This window comes from Chlorocebus sabaeus, chromosome 17, assembly GCF_047675955.1.
Source record: "Chlorocebus sabaeus isolate Y175 chromosome 17, mChlSab1.0.hap1, whole genome shotgun sequence".
NCBI classification, from domain to species: domain Eukaryota; kingdom Metazoa; phylum Chordata; class Mammalia; order Primates; family Cercopithecidae; genus Chlorocebus; species Chlorocebus sabaeus.
In genome coordinates, this window is record NC_132920.1 from 68,766,888 (window position 1) to 68,784,925 (window position 18,038).

Consider the following 18,038-nt stretch of genomic DNA (forward strand, 5'->3'; position numbering starts at 1 on the left):
TCTGACCACGCAATTGACCATGGGGGAGGGGCAGGGAGCAACGAAGTACCTTCTGCCAGAATAATACTAAATGTGAAAAACTTTCTGATACCCCCACAGGAAAATGAAAAAGTTCATGATACAAATTGAATCTTAGTTTTCTTATGTCACGACTGAATCAGGAAATCTAGTATTCAGCTATAGCAACAGGTTTTATGAAATGTATTTCAAAGATCACCAATGGAACTAAAGGAAATTTGAATTTCAAAGCATTGAAAACCAAAAAGACAGTACAAGTGAAATGAAAGTGAAAGATTATAAATGAAGAGATAATGAAGGAGATAATGAACAGAAGTGGGATATATAGATGGAACAAAAAGAATAATCAAATGTGGCAGTCAGATTAGATTAACTACTGCCATGTCGTTATTAAAAACGGACTAGTCATTGTATCTAGAATTCAATTATGTAATAACCTATTCATGATGTATTTTTTGAACTTTAACATTTGTTCTAATTTTCCTTCTTTTAGTATTCTGTAGTAGTTTTTGGTTGGCATTTATAGAAACATAAATATCATTTATTACAGTACGGTCCAACATAGTAGTTATTTTAATTTAAATGTACATTAATTAAAATTAAAATCCAAAATTCACTTCTCAATTGCACGAGGCACATTTTCCTAGCACCTACCATACTGGACAGTGAAAATAGAAAACATTTCTATCATTGCAAAAAGTTTTATTGGACAGCACTGGTATGTTATTTCACCAGTAAAAGTGATGTATTTAATGAAAGTGTTTTCAACACCTACTATACACTAGATACCACTGGAGTTCATTACAACAGATTAAAAAGATAAATTAAAACATGGCTAGTCTCCTAAAAAGCAACATTGGGGAATCAGGGAGATTCACAGATGTATCCAAGTATTTTCAATCTGTTCTGAGAAGAGCTATAATATTCATATATTCAATGACTGAGCTATTAGGAAAGGGTTATTGGGGAATACATCATTTAAGCAGAATTTTAAGGATAAATAGGAATTTTACCCCTCAAAATAAGAAGAGTATCCATGGGTTTCACCTCTGTGGATTGAACCAAACACAGATCAAAAATATTCAGAAAAATTAACTGTGTGGCTGCTGCATAGGAGAGTAAATATGAGCCATGATGGGAATGGTAGGCTAGGCCCCTTACGAGCAGGGCCTTTGCATCACACTGAGCACAGCTATCTCAGTTCTTTCCATGTTATCCTATCAGTACTGGAGAAGCATGGGAGGTTTTTAAGCAGAAAATTATGGGATTAAACTTTATCTTAGAGATTACTCTTTTGATGTGGCATGAAAATTGAATTAAGGGGGCAGATGGAGGAGATTAGCACCACTTACTACCCAGCTCCTCAGCTCAGAAAGCAAGCATCATCCTTGACCCATTTGTTTTCCTAAATTCCTGCATAGTTTTGTCTACCTCCTCAATTTACCTTGTATCCACCAATTTTTCTCATCTTTAGTCTAATCATCCTACCTAAAGCCATCAGTGTTTCAGGGTTGAAGCACTGCATTGGTCTCCTCCACGGCGTTGGCCATCTGTTCTACCCACAGAAGGCACACTGATCTTAAAATTTTAAATTGAATGATGTCACTTGTTTAGAACCCTGCAATGGCTGCCCATGGGGCCTTATAGGCTCTAATCATGGCCTGTCTCACCAGACCATTACACTTGGCCTTACTCTTCTCTTTCCAGCCCTGCTGAACTCGATGCCCCAAGCTCTTCCTTGCTTCAAGGACTTTGCACAAACTGTTTTCTCTTCCTGGAGCATTTATTGTACCTCACACTGCCAGTTTTAATTATATGTCACTTTCTCCAGGAAGCCTTCCTTAATTCTTCAGTTTTTAGATTAAAACAGCACCCTGTACTTACTGTTTGAAGTGCTCATCCCAATTGCACTCAAATAATTGTTTGTTTCACCTCTGCCTCCTCCCTTTGACTAAAAGAATGACTAGATAGACTACTTTTCCTTTATTCTTTCTTTCTTTCTTTTTTTTTTTGAAAGAGTCTCACTCTGTCGTCCAGGCAGGAGTGCAGTGACGCGATCTTGGCTCACTGCAAACCCTGCTTCCTGGGTTCAAGCGATTCTTCTGCCTCAGCCTCCAGAGTTGCTGGGACTACAGGTGTATGCCACCACACCCAGCTAATTGTTGTATCTTTAGTAGAGACGGGGTTTCGCCAGGCTGGTCTCGAACTCCTGACCTCATGATCCGCCCACTTCAGCCTCCCAAACTTCTGGGATTAGAGGCGTGAGCCACTGTGCCCAGCCCAGACTGCTTTTCTTATTCACCATTGGTTCTTTCTAAAGCAGGGCCTAGCACATATTACATTAACAGCATGTATTAGGTAAAAATGTAGCCTAGCACGTGGGCCCAGCACATGTCAGGTAAGTGCGTGAAATAACCAATGAGGTTGTTCCCCTAATTTAACCAGGACAGAATGAATGCCTGGGTGAATGGTGAATGTAAAATCAGGGAAGGTTAAAAGTAAGATAAGGATGACTAGAAGATGGATCTGATTGTTTTAGTTATGGGGACAAGATTGTAGTACCATTAGCAATGTTAGGAAATGCAAGGAGAGGAAACAAGCAGCATTGTGGAGAATAATGTTGGGAATTGAAGTGTGAGCAGCTTCACTTGAGATTTCTTTGGAATAGCCAAGTAAAAAATGCCTCTCAAAAACTGGCTATGCCAGCCAAAACCCAAGAAAGATATCTGAACCAAAGAAACACAAATAGTTGGTTGTCAGTATTCATGGGTTTCATCTCTGTGGATTGAACCAACCACAAATCAAAAATATTCAGAAAAAAAATGATGTCTATATTGAACATGTACAAATTTTTTCTTGTTATTATTTCCTAAGCAATACATTATAGCAACTATTTATATAGCATTTACATTGGATTAAGTATTATAAATAGTATAGAGATGTCTTATGGTACAGTCATACCTTGGTTCCAGGACCCTGTGTCTACTAAAATCCTGTCTACTCAAGTCTTGCAGATCACCCTGCAGAACCTGTGTGTTGGAAAAGTCTGCCCTTCTTAGATGCAGGTCTCGCATCCTGCCAATATCGTATTTTTAATAAGTGTTTAGTTGAAAAAAAAATCCACATATAGGTGGACCTATGCAGCTCAAACCTGTGTTGTTCAAGGATTAACTGTATACAGGAGGAACAGCGTCGGTTACATGCAAATACTATACCATTTTATATCAGGGAGTTGAGCATCAGTGAATGTTGGTATCTGCAGGAGATCCTGGAACAAATCCCCCATAGATGACAGGGATGACTGTATATGTTCCTAATACATAGTGGAAGTAGAGGGCATGTGTCCAGGCATGACTGCCATATAACAAGCAAAGTGTGGGATCAGAAACCAATTGGTTACGTACTTATTGAGGCTCCAACATTTACTAACTTTTCTTCTTTCCCACTGATTCCCCTTCATTGGCATTAATCTGGACACCACGAGTTTTGTAGCAGTACCTTCCCTCACCACTGTCTGGTCTCTGGGCCTTGCCTTTGCTTCCTGACATTGCTGCTGCTCTCCGGCACTTCCAAGGACCTCCGTGAGCCCGCTGGTGGGAAGCGGGATGAGGCAGCAGGGCCAGTAGCATGTGCTTTCCAAAGGGTGGGGCACAGATGCAACAGGCAGTGAAGTAGCTCTGGCTTGCTAACCTTCGGGACCAGTGTGGGAATGGGTGGTTACTGGTGCTTCGCTACTGGTGGCTGCTGTATCTCTTAACTTATTTTCCTGTTGTTTCTATTCCCAAGATATTGAGGGAGTTAGTCCTAACTGGAGGCCGCCCCTACCTTCACTTGAGTTGTAGATTTTTTTGTGATTAGTTTTATTATTTTATATTTTTGATTTATAATGAGTCCTTTCCTATTCATCACCACCATTCCCAAGCTAAACTGTGACAAATCCAGTTCTTGTGTCCTAGGAAAGGGCCTTTCCAACCTCAGCAAAGTTCTCCTACCCTATTTAACAGCCCAGGTGATTTGATGGAGCCAGGAGGGCATGGCTAGACTCCCCAGTGGGGAAGGTTTGGAGCACCTGGCAAAATGACTCCTCCCCATCCAACCTCCCCCTCCTACATTCAGTTTCTCCCCTGGATTCAATATGTAATAAACTTTGGAATCCCAGCACTTTGGGAGGCCGAGGCAGGCGGATCACAAGGTCAGGAGATCGAGACCATGGTGAAACCCCGTCTCTACTAAAAAATAGAAAAAAATTAGCCGGGCGCAGTGGCGGGCGCCTGTAGTCCCAGCTACTCGGGAGGCTGAGGTAGGAGAATGGCGTGAACCCGGGAGGCAGAGCTTGCAGTGAGCCGAGATTGCGCCAGTGCACTCCAGCCTGGGTGACAGAGCGAGACTCCGTCTCAAAAAAAAAAAATAAAAAATAAAAAAAAAACTTTGGAATTTGAGGAAGAAAAATAGTTCATTTGCTTCTCTCTGCTTCTGTTTCCCCATGTGATAAAGAAGGATAAGAGTCACCTCTAACTCATAGGTGCTAACTTGTATGTAGTTGGGAGAGAGCAAATGTGTCCATGCATGTAAAGCTCTCCAAAAGGGCTCAATGAATACTAATTTGATTATATTACTATTATTAATATGTTTTAAATTATCCAAGAAAAACATTTAACATAAGGAAAAAGTAAGTTATGAATGACTCTGAGAAGTACACAGAGAAGGAGACAAAGAAAGAATGCTCTGAGGGATTGGTGGAGGAGTGTTGGAGAAAGGCTTAAGATGCTGAAGAAAGTATTTCCACGAAGGTGAGAAAAGTCAAAATATAGTGGTACAGACAAGGCCCAGACTGTGTGAGACTAAGATGAGGTTTGTTGGCAGATCATTGGTAAGGTTAGGAGGAGACAGCTAATGAAAATGGGACTGCTGAAGGTTGAATTGACTGCTAAACCCTCCACCAAGCAAAGAAGACACAAATTGAAAACATCACCTATGTGTTTTAATGGGAACCTAGAATAAATAAATGAATATATATTTATATATACTCAGAGGGAGAGGACTATCTTAGATAATTCAAGGTCGTGAAGAGGATATGTGGGAAACAGAAAAGGAAGATGACTGAGGAGTGTGGATTCTAGGATCCAGTCCTGCTGACACCTCCACCAGCTCTGTCACCTTAGACAAGCTGCCTCTTTTTGGGGCTTGGTGCCTTCATCTGTAAAAAGGAAGGAGATGGAATAGGTGATCTTCAGTGACACTGTCAGCTTTGTAATCCCCATGGGTTCAAACCATTCATCTTATCTTGGGTAATTATTTTTTAAAATATTATTTCAAGATTTAATTTGTCAACTTGCATCTTCCCCCTACTAGTAACTATAAGGTAATTTAATGAGTTCGTAAATTCTGGAGTGGAATTGGCATCAGTAGAACAATGATGATCATGGATTAAATATTATATTATTTGGCAAAGAAGATGTTTCTCCCAGGAAATCACACTCCTGTATTTATTTATGTACTTAGTATTTTAAGATCCTCACTTATTTATCAAGGTATTTATAAAGCATATATTCATTTATTTATTTATTCAATTTTGAGCAACTTCATGCAGCAAACACACCGTTAGGTACAAGTGATCCAGAGGAGAGTAGACCTAAACGAGATCCCTAGCAAATAGTGAAGAATGATATATGAACCTGTAAGTGGCAACGTTGTATAAAAAGCACAACATTGTGTGTGTCTAAAGAAGGGACTAATATTCTTTCATATGGGAACAAGATGTCACTTTTAACACAATATAGATAGACGTCATTCTTTCACTACTATTTTGCATTTCATTATATTTCAGTTATACATTTGTTATTTTTGATGTTATTTTTAATTTTCTTGTTCAATAATTAAATTGAGATTTTGAATATAATATGACAAAAAGATTAAATTGGTATATTTTTACTGCTATCATTGCTTTTAGTTGAAGAAGTAAAAAGTTATTTATTTTTACTCTTTATGCTTATTTATTTTTGACATTTAATAGTTAATAATTTTCATATGCCTTTTGATGTGTTGGAAGTCACTTTTTTGTGTAACATCCTAAAGTATTATAAATATTTTTATTGATATGCCTGAATATGTTCAACTTGTAGGCAAATCCAAATGACCTCTATAAATAGTCTGCACAGTAAACAGTTTAAAAAGAAATTACAATTCTGTAAATATTTTGTAGATACAAAAAGGAAATCTGATGGGTTTTTGTCTATGTTTATGCCACTAACATTTCAGTAAACAACATACATTAAAGAAAATGAAAGAGGACGTGCATGGTGGCTCACTTCTATAATCCGAGTGCTTTGGGAGAAGCTCAAGATGAGCCTGGCAGCATAAGGAGACCCTGTCTCTACATAGAATTAAAAGAAAAAATCAACCAGATGTGGCAACACATGCCTGTAGTCCTAGTTACTCAAGAGGCTCAGGAGGGAGGATGGCTTGAGCCCAGTAGTTTGAGGCTACACAGTGAGCTAGGATCATGCCAGTCCACTCCAGTCTGGGCAACAGAGTGAGACCCCATCTCTTAAAAAAAAAAAAGTTAGAGAGGTGCCTTTGAAAATTGTTTATTGCCAAAATTTTTTAAACACTACTGACATTCAAGTCCCTTTGTTTAAAATTGCAGCACCTTATGAAATATGCCCTGAGGATTATCTGATGTCCATGGTGTGGAAAAGGACTCCAGCAGGCGACTTGGCATTCAATCAATGTCCCCTGAATGCCACAGGTACAGTAGGATGATCCACCCCGACCCTAATGATAATCCCCATCCAAGAACAGCGTGCGGTGTTGGTTTATGAAGTCATGTTTTTGTCTTATATCCATAAATAAGTCTGTCCGATAAGCAAATAATGAAACAATTTTGGTGAAGTGCTTCATAAATGAAGCCAATGAAAAGATGTAGAAAATATTGCTAGTGTAATTGTTTCTCAGTGTGACTAATATGCATTATAAGAAATAATCAAAATATCAATTTCATGTGCATGTTTTTTAAAGAAAAAAAAGTACAAACTTAATTTTTAGCCTGATTCCCAACTATGTGTGATGCCTTCAAGCATCCCTATTATAAAGCTTCTCTCTGTTCTTTGTGACACGCAGGCACCACTAGCAGACGCTGCTCTCTCAGTCTTCATGGAGTGGCCTTCTGGGAACAGCCGAGCTTTGCAAGATGCATATCAAATGAGTACAGACACTTGCAGCATTCAGTAGGTGCAAAGCCAGCTTTAGTACTTGCTCTGTTTATTTTTTGCTAGTGATCATGGTGTGAGAATTTAACCTTCTGATACAATCAAATCAGTAACATCTCTAAGAAAGAAATGCCTGAAGGAGAAAGCCATGTGAAAGAAAGCTAATTTTTATAAGTCGGTGCTAAATTGTTTTGTTCCTAGGACATGGGTTTTTATGGATTCTGCTGTTTAAATGAAAGAATCCCTTGTCTAGTGGGGGAAAGGCCTGAGCAAAATCTGTTATTCAGTTTTACCTATAAAAATTAAACATATGCATTGTGATTGGCTTAAGTCTGTGTTAAATACTTATTTTAAAATATCATACATTTTAAAATTAAATTATTTAAATTTTCAGTAGTTGGACAATAGTAAAGCTATGTCACTTAGCTATCAAATTGTTCACTGCAGTTTGAGATTAAGACATTAAAATAAATGACAGTGTTATTGCACCAGAGAAACTTAATTACTCCCAAAAGATTACATGGGCCAAATTTTCCGAAAATAGCTCTTCTTTTCCCACATATCATTGACTTATTCACAGAGTATGATGCATGAATATTTTGAGCACAGTTACATTTTGCCTGCTATTTTACAAGTACAAGTCATTGTCATTACTGCAGACTGTTGTCATTTCATACTGACAGGCAAAAGGGTCTCCATACATGAGTAAACACTGTGGGGTGTAGAACAAAATATGAACATGAGCCAACTGGGAAGTTGAATCTTGGCAGGAGTGATGTTTACTTAAATGCCTTTATGTTTAGTTGTGCGTATGTTTTCTTTTACGGTTCTTACTGTCACTCAAAAATATACAAAACTTTTTTAAGAATCCTAAAGAGTATTCTTGTGGATGAAGAAATAGCTTATACAGTAACAACCCCTATCAACTAAATAGAATGAGTATTTGTTTCATTATCAGAAAACCAAAGAAATGCATTTTTTAAAATCTGAAAGTCAAATTCTGCACAGCATGTTTACTTACGAAACTTGGAGTTAAATTTATCATTGTTTAACTCTCTAGAGCATTATTTTGTCATTATATATACTTATGTATAGCTATATGCAGTTGACCCTTAAATAATGTGGCAGTTAGGGGCGCCAACCCCCAGGGCAGTCGAAAATCTGTATGTAACTTTTGACTCCCTTCAAATTTACTAATAGCCTGTTCTTGACCAGTAAGGAAGGCTCACTGATAACAAAAACAGTTTATTAATACATATTTCATATGTTACATATATTTTGTACCATATTTTTACAATAAAGTAAGCTAAAGAAAAGAAAATGTTATTAAGAAAATCATAAAGAAGATATATTTGCTTGAATAGTGGAAGTAGATTATCATAAAAGTCTTCATCCTCGTTATCTTTAGGCTGAGAAGGAGAAAGAGGAGGGGTTCGTCTTGCAGGCTCAGGAGTGGCACAGGCAGTACAAAATCTGCACATAAGTGGACTGCACAGTTCAAACCTGTGTTGTTCAAGGGCCATTGCTACAGATATGTGTATAGCAGTAATTGATGATTACTTGGCTAATTTCTATATATACTTATAATATAGAAAAATACATAATTATTTTTACATATTTATTATACAAAGTTTTATATTTATATATCATATAATATGTATTATATTGATATAAATGTAAAAATAGAAATATAAATAAGGTTTTATATTTATATATTATATGCAGATATATAAATATACACATGTATTTTTATAGTCATTTTTGTTTATATTTAGAGACAAAAATATATATGTGAGATAATATAACATATAGCTTAGTTTCATAATATAAAATTTAAGAATATGAAATATAAAGCTTCTTTTATTAATAGCTTTCAATAACTCAGACCATTATATTTCAAAATTAGGTATAAGTGAAAACATATAGATTAAATTTTAATGGATTTTTTTTTCTGATTTTAGTCACTAGACTTTGTTTACTTTAATTATATCCATATTCAGTTCTTGTTTAGTCATGGTGATGAATGGGAATAATTGCATGGATTAAGTAAATAATAGAGCAATCTTTACAAATTTGCTAAGAATGAATAGTATCACTTTTGTTGCAGAAAATTTTCACTTTCCAAATGTACTGTTTTGTACTGCAATATTTAAATGAGGTTTCATTCTTGAGTGCAGGCCATCTGATGATGGATGAGATAGATACACTCAGTGAAATAGAAGAAATGAACTCTCAAAGTGTGAATCCTGTTGAAATTATTCAGTCAATAATTGACAGCAGATATGAATATGCCCTTGTTGACTTGGTTGCAATTATCAGGTGCATGATCTTGTATAGTAAAAAGCTGCCTCTGTTTATTCGGCTCCTACATAGTGCCAGGCACTTGGCTGGAAACTTTCATAAATGAATCCCAGTCCTCACAAGAATCTGCAAGATGGGTGTCCATGCTGCAGTTTACATAAAAAGAAACTGAATATCTGTAGGGGAGCAGTCCACTTCAGTGAGGTAAAGAGTGAAAGGTATGCCCTAGGCACAATTGTTCCAAAACCTAGTTTCTTTTCTTTAGGCCATTTAATCTTTTCGACTTTTGATATGAAATCATCTGTCCTACACTCTATTGCCGGGAGCAGTATTTTCTGCGTACATGTTCTTAGGAAAAGTCACATGATCACACTCAAGTCTTATCTTGCTATTTACAAAATGGAATTGGTTCCATCATCTTAGCACCTGTGGAAGTTTTGGAATGGAACAAATGAGATATATGAAATAATCATACCATTGTGAAAGAGTTGTGTAACAATGGGCATTAATATTTCTGGGTACAGAAAATTGATTTTGAGTTTAAAGAATTGTTTCAATAAGAATACAATTATAGAACTCAACATATTGTTAATTTGAGCTGTATCTGTAGAAAAATATAGATAAATTAGATATGGACAGATGGCTGGATAGGTAAGTAGATAGATAGATAGATAGTTGGTAGTTACATAGATAGATAGAGACAAGATAGACGTTGCATATATTTTGGCATATGAATTATGCTCAAATACATGTATGAAATATACACACACATTTATACATGCATACATATACAAATCTAGGGCTTGTGTATGTATGCATACACAAGAAAAGAGCATGATCTTTTTACATGTTCAGTAAAGTATAGGATGAATGAATCTATACTTTAAATAATGCTTATGTCACACATCAGCCTCATCATCCATACTCTGCATACTCAATTGGAAACAGAAATGAGATCAATGTTTCTGCATAGTCTTACTCATTCTGAGGTTTTGCTAAGTCATGCTTTGTCTAAGTAGCAAAACTAGATAGTATTTGTGATATAGAACATTTGAGACTTCCTCAAATTCTTAAGTTAGTTTGGAGACTATGCTTTTTTCTCTTTTAGTAGTTTATCATTTCAACATTTAATCCTTAAGAGATTTCATTGTCTTACCCCTCTATATTCAAAAATTTCATTCAATAATAATTAATTATAATCTACTGTAGAAAAATATTTAAAATAGGTAGATCTATGTTTTCCAAATATTTGAAACATAGATTACAATATATGTGTATACCTACTTTATAAATATATAGCAATCACCTAAATTTGAAATGAAATTTTATCATTAATAAACATTAGTTGTGTATGTTCTATGAACTCTCAATTATAAATCAGTTGAGGTAAACAAAAGGGCCATTAATAAGTTTAAGATATAAAATCACTAATCTGTCATGTTGGACATTTGGTTTGAATTATTTGAGGTCAAGAACCTTTTTTTTCTTTTTTTGCAAACCTCCATTGCTATAGTTCCTAATACAATACTAAGCGTATACTATTAATAAATATTTCATAGATTTTTGAGTAAAGTATGACTTTGCTACTTTTCTTATCAGTAGAAGGATACTGGTAGCTGGAGAGTTCTGAGAAGGTGATACGCCAGACTTAATGTTTATGCATATTAACCACATGAAAGTAACGAGTATTAGCCTTCATGTGCAATTTTTCTAGCCCCGAAATATCTGGAAATGTGTAGTGATTGGTGAAATCACTTTATGAAATTATTCAGCCATTGCATGATGATGTCAATATGTTAATACTTATTAAGTTTATTTGGAAACCTTATAAGATACAAAGTTAAACACTATCATACCAATGTTGTTGTTTTTTAAAAGACAAGACACAAATACACATACCCAATTAAATAAAATTGAGAATATAAGAACAAAGTGCTAAATGTAGTGAGATTCTTGGAAATTTTAAATTTTTAATATGTTAATGTTTCATTTCATACTGTGGAGTATGTTTTGAATTGTATACCAGACAAAGCAAACATAATTGCAGAACTCTTGAAAAATACGCACAGGAGTCAAATAAGTTAACAATATCGTTTCTTATTACTTATAAAGCTATTTGGAGAACATGGCTAAATATTGTGGTCCAGTGGGCCAGCCTACACTTGAACAAATAGACTTATTTTGTCTTTGGTGTATGCGAACAATCACAGGCAACATTCTCTTTCTCTCTCTCTTTTTTCCTCTTCTTCCTCTTCCTCTCTTTTGCATACATACAGACAGACACCTGGGGAGACAAGCTGTGTGTAACTGGCAGAATGTATGCCCCTTTAGGTAGACAAATCTAAAGCAAAGGGAGGTGGTCCAAGCATACCAATGCTTTCTCCCAAATGTATTGGACAGGTATATCACTCCTCCTTCCCTGGAGATGAGTGAGTGATGCAGATGGAGAAAGGCTAAAGATACTACTCTAATGGAAGCTCTTCCATAGGAAAATATGAAGAATTAGGTATAAATGTCCTGTGTTAGGTTATTATTCCTTAAAACTCTGTTTCTATGATTCAAATCTTCATTAAACAAACAAATACAAATGTTGGAGTGATTATTTAGTTATCTTTACCTAACATATTTTACAGATATTAAAGAGCTTGAATCCTGTTTAAGGACTTTATTCCTCTTATTTTCCTCTACTCTTATGGGTAGTTTATTAGAACAGATAGCTGGAGCTACAGAGAGACAGAGAGACCAAGAGAGACAGAGAGACCAAGAGAGATAAAGAAACTGAGACAAAGAGACAGAAAGGTGAATATTTGCTTTCCTTTTTTCTCCCGAGTTTCTCTCAAGTTAATGCAACAAAACTCCTCACATATCACACTTTTTTGGTCACCATCTCATTGCACAAATGCTCAGCACATTGCCTAAAAGACGATAACACATTTTATTACTGCAGCTTATTTGGGGGAAGAAAACAAAACAATACCATCATAGGTCTTGTTTACAACAAGTATGTATTGAGCTAAAAAGTATGCTAGTCTTACTGTTTCTTTAATGAGCAATTAAGAAACCAATAAATGAATGCCGAGGTTCAGCTGGTCATAGGAACTAGCAGATGGTTTTAATTTTCAAGTATTAACCAATTAGGTGAGGGTGAGTAAGCCTGCGAGACAGGAGTTACCTGTTCTGCAAGTTCTATGTAATAAAATAAGGCAGGAACACGGCAAGTAATGGAAAGCCAGGAGCACCTAAATCAGTAGTTCTTAATCCTGACAACATTATAATCACGTGGAAGTTCTTAACCCTGAATCAATAAGGAAGTCGCTCCAGACAAATTGAACAGGATTGTTACCAGGCCGTAGTACACATTCCGTAACTGTGAGTTATTATTATTACTAATTTTTACTTTGATTTTGCGTCCATATACATGTATTTCTTTTTTTTTTTTTTTTTTTTTTTTTTTTTTTTTTTTTTTTTTTGAGAGGGAGTCTGAGTCTGGCTCTGTGGCCCAGGCTGGGGTGCAGTGGCCGGATCTCAGCTCACTGCAAGCTCCGCCTCCCGGGTTTACGCCATTCTCCTGCCTCAGCCTCCCGAGTAGCTGGGACTACAGGCGCCTGCCACCTCGCCCGGCTAGTTTTTTTGTATTTTTTAGTAGAGACGGGGTTTCACCATGTTAGCCAGGCTGGTCTCGATCTCCTGACCTCGTATTTCTAACTACATAGTCCTCTCATGAAATCATGTGGACAACTTTGTTCTTAGTACTCAAGACATAGCATTTGACTGCCTTTTAATTATTGTCGCCACACTCCAAAATGTTGTGAGTACTCATTTAGGAATTCAAACAATCATTGCAGAACCCAACAATAACAAGGAAAATTAAAGGACATTGCTTTCTCTAAAATGGGCAGAAGCCTCTTTATTTTATTCAGAACCACCTGCTAGAGTTTTGAGATCTGAGTTCAGCTCCACAGTTATGGAGTTTTTAACATGTGGTCCTGAATAAAATTATGTGTTCCCTGTGTTTTCAGCAAATAATAATAGCTAACATTTATTGACACTGATGGGAAACAAACAAACTTGGAAGGGAGGTGTTACTTAAATCTTTCTTTTCTAAGCAATTCATATGTCAGAGTTTACAACATATTTCACAGATTCCTGATGAGTTTTCCATTATGCCTGTAAGAAAGCTTTCAATTGTAGTAACTTTATGTATTGTATTATAAGTCTAGAACAGGGCTGGTGAACTGTTTCTATAAGAACAAGATAGTCAATATTTTAGACTTTACATGCCATATGGCTTCTGTTGCAACTCTTCAACTTTGCTTTGTAGTACAAGAGCACAGCTACAGACAATAAATAAACAAATGGGCATGGCTGTGTTTCAGCAAAACTTTATACAAAAACAGGCAATGGGTTGGATTTGGCCTGCAGGCTATAGTTTACTGACTCCTAGTCTAGAATACACTTTGTTTCTGTTTTTAATATCAGAACACTTTTGGGACTCTCCAAAGAATGGACAATGTCTATTTTGTAATTTATTTATTTATTTGTTTTAGACAGAGTTTCGCTGTGTTACCCAGGCTGGAGCACAATGCTGTGATCTCGGTTCACTGCAACCTCTGCCTCCGGGGTTCAAGCGATTCTCCTGCCTCAGCCTCCTGAGTAGCTGGGATTACAGGCACCCATCACCATGTCCAGCTAATTTTGTATTTTAAGTAGAAATGGGGTTTCATCATGTTGGCCAGGCTGGTCTGGAACTCCTGACCTCGTGATCCGCCCGCCTCAGCCTCCCAAAGTACATTTATAACTGTAACATCTGCATAATCTGTGAGTCTACTTTGCTTTGATTTTTGTCTGTCGTATCTCCTGGCCACTTTTCATATCCAGTAATATTTTATTGAATGTCAGACATTGCATAAAATAAACGTATGGTCTTCAAATCATACTGGCTAATGTATCCCAGAAAATATCCTTCCTTTCCTTAGCTATTCAAATACAATGAGGAGTTAATACTTTCATTCAATCAGAAATTGATCTGGGTCAGGACTATTTTGCACTTTTAATAAGACTACATCTGCTTAGGCTGCCTTTCTCCATGATGTTTCTAGAGCCTACATGTGCCCATCCTGTCAGCTCTGAGAGACCGAGGGAGATTCAGCTCAGCCTTCAGTAGTTGCTACTTCCATGTTCTAACTTTCTGCCCAAGCAACTTCAAATCTGTCAACTGTCTTGAGGGTGAGGCCAACTGGGTGCTTAACACTGGACTCTTCCCTCAGTTCCCAAAGCTCTTAAAGGAAAGGGAAAATTGCAGTTTTGCATTTAATAATTTTTCATCCTATCTCCTCAGCTTTTTACACAGGTCAAAAGCTCGGTGAATCTCTCATGAGGAAAAAAATATATATATATATGAGCAGGATTTTTAGGGCCCCTGAAATTTTCACTGTATTTTTCCATCTCTGGCCAACCAAATTACATTAATTTCTCTTTCTACCCCAGAGGTAATCTGCCTGACCCATGCTTGACCCTCAGTTCTTACCCAGAATTAACAAACTTTCACAGGAGAAAAAAAAAATGAATGAAATATTTGGCTTACCTCAGAAAAGATCTCTACTTTCTGGCAGTTTAGTTCATCTGATTCTCACTACTTACATAGCTCTCTGATGTCCTTGAAAGTGTCATTTTTGTAATTTATGTGAGTTTTTCTAGTTGCAATGACAAAAATCACTAGTCTTACATAAGTGAGACATTATCCCAAACCAGTAGATTTAAATTGTATTATAAAAAAGAAAAATAATCTTTAGTCACATATGATTGTGTTCCCTTTGAAATTTTAAGGAAGCCAATGAGATATATATATATATCTCATATACGTATACATACATATACAAACATATACATATAAAAACTCTCCTTGGCTTTTGTTGATATAATCAGTAATAAGTTATAAGGTTAAAAATAGAAAAAATAGTATATCTATTAGAGATATTTCATATATACACACATATGTATATTTCAAATGTATATTTCATATATGTATATATGAGAAATATCTCTAATAGATATACTATTTTTTAGTATATCTAGATATACTATAGTATAGATATACATACATATAGAGATACATACATATATGTATATATATGAAATATCTCTAATAGATATACTATTTTTTCTATTTTTAACCTTATAACTTATTACTGATTATATCAACAAAAGCCAAGGAGAGTGTTAAGCTTCTCCCAAAGTATGCTTTTAGTGTGACTTGGAGGATAAATGTTAGAGTCAGTTTTAGGCATTGAAACTTTTTGAAATGTCTACGGCCATACAACACTGAGTGGGCCCGATCTCGTCTGAAACTTTTTGAAGTGAAACTTATTTATAGGATGAAATATAATTGTATATTATATTTTATATATATATATATAGAGTATATATAATTGTATAGTATAATGGTAATCGAATATAATTATATAGAGAAGTATATTCAGACTAATACCAATGGGAAAAAAATTACAAAAGAAACTACACTGTGTTATTCAATCATTTATCCATTCATCTACCCATTAATTCATTATACAAATAATCATTGCCCTTTAACTATGTGCCAAGTAGAGCTAAAGGACCTGGGGAAGCAACTTGAATGTAATACACAGTAAATTCAATATAAATATAAATAGACAGGAGATGAGATTAAAAATAACTTCAAATTTTTATATGTTAAAGGAAATTAGCAGGGTGCCAACATACAGAATAATGTTTGGAAATGATTTCAGATAAAAAACAAACAAACAAACAAACAGTGAGGTCTCTCTATTTCTTCTTAGAAATAACATTTAATACTGTGACCTGAAAGATGAGATGAATGCATGAGATGAACATGTAAAGGGTGGAGAGAATGACTATGTCAGGAAATGACAGCACATTCCATGTAGTGAAAATGACATTCGGAAATACCTTGAGGTCTTTAAGAAAGCAAAAAGATCTACTGGCCAGAGGTAGTAAGCAGAAACAGAGTATCATGAGATGAGGCTGGAGAGCTGTGCCTTAAGGCCTTTGCTAGGAGTTTGGATTTAATAATAAGTGCAATGGCAATGCATTGAGAAGAGGGATGGTTTGATTAAATCTAATTAAAGAGGGTCATATGAGGTTTCTATGGGGGATAGACCATAGGGTGGCAGGACTGGAAGCTTTGAAACCTGCTGCAGTAATCCAGACGAGAGATGATGGTGTCCTTTATTAAGGTTAGTAATCACATTTGGCTGGTTATAATGTCATTTTTCTGAGGCAGGGAAGGCAGGACCACGAGGAATAATTTGGGACAGATGAGGTTGGGGGTTGTCAAAGGTTGTTTCTATTAAATCTGGAGAATGTAATTGGATATGGGAGTCGGAAACTCAGATTCTAATTTTTGGACAGGAAATAATTTTGGAAGTCATCAGCACAAAGAACAGGAGATTAGGAAGTAAAAAAGGTGTGTATTCATCCCTTTCTAAATTTTGATGATGAATGAGAGCAGAACAGGGTAGTAGTTAGGAGGATATGTAAGGCCAAAAAAGGGTTTTGTATTATTTTGTTTTGTTTTAAATGAGAAATATTATAACATTTTTATATGTTAAAAGAAATTATCCAGTAAAAATTTAGAAGAGAAACATGAAAAATTCAAGAAAACCCAACAAGGCAAAAAGATATGTTAGCCATAGCAAATGTCAAAAAATTGACTTTGTTAGGAGAAAAGATACTTTCTCCATTATAACCAGAGGAAAGCAGATGGGAAAGATGAATACAGTGAAAAGAGCTTAGTGGGTTTTGTGTGGGAGAGATTATGGGGTTTTCATCTGATGGATTCTTTTTTCTCCATTTAGTATGAGGCAGGATCATTAGCTAAGAGTGAGGATTTAGGAGGAAACGTGTGTCTTTTCAAGAGAGATGCAAAGGTATAAAACAGTAATTTCCAGAAGGTTGAAAATAAGCCCATTCAAGAAATATAATAGGATTAGCAGGCTGCATTGCATACAACCTGAAGTCTGAAATACAGAATTTAGAGTATAGCTGTCAGTTTGGTTATGATTTTTCTGCAACAAAGTTGAGCTACTTGAATGCAGGTGCAGGGAAGGCATTTGTTAAAGCCTTGCTATTCAGAATGTTTTCTGAGGACCAGAAGTATCAGCAGCACCTGAGAGCTTGTTAGAAATGTAGCATCTCAGACTCTGCCCCAGACCTACTTTATCAGAATCAGCAACTTTGAAAAGTGCTCTTTGTAATTCACTGCACATTAAAGTTTGAGAAGCACTGTGGTAGGTTTTATCCAGCGTTGATATTTTGATGAATGAATCCATTGGCACTAGAGAGAGGCAAAGAAGTAAAATGACAGTTAGTTAGCATCATACCATCACAAAACATATCATATTAGATGATACCTGATTTTCCTTTTCTGGGCATATGGGAGGATTGTACTTCCTCACCCCCTTGATGTTAGGTACCTGTGTGGCTAGTTCTGGTCAATTGGTTGTGCATGGAGGT

General features: G+C 36.0%; 1 protein-coding gene across 3 annotated transcripts in view; it reads left to right on the forward strand.

The window, feature by feature from the left end:
* Positions 1-18,038, forward strand: part of ADGRB3 (adhesion G protein-coupled receptor B3) — a 734,436-nt gene that overhangs the window by 314,119 nt on the left and 402,279 nt on the right. For all 3 annotated transcript variants that reach the window (XM_008013603.3, XM_073006121.1, XM_008013605.3), the window contains 2 exons: positions 6,665-6,766; positions 7,138-7,244. In XM_008013603.3, coding sequence (XP_008011794.2) covers positions 6,665-6,766; positions 7,138-7,244 — 209 coding nt within the window. The remainder of the gene's footprint in view (positions 1-6,664; positions 6,767-7,137; positions 7,245-18,038) is intronic.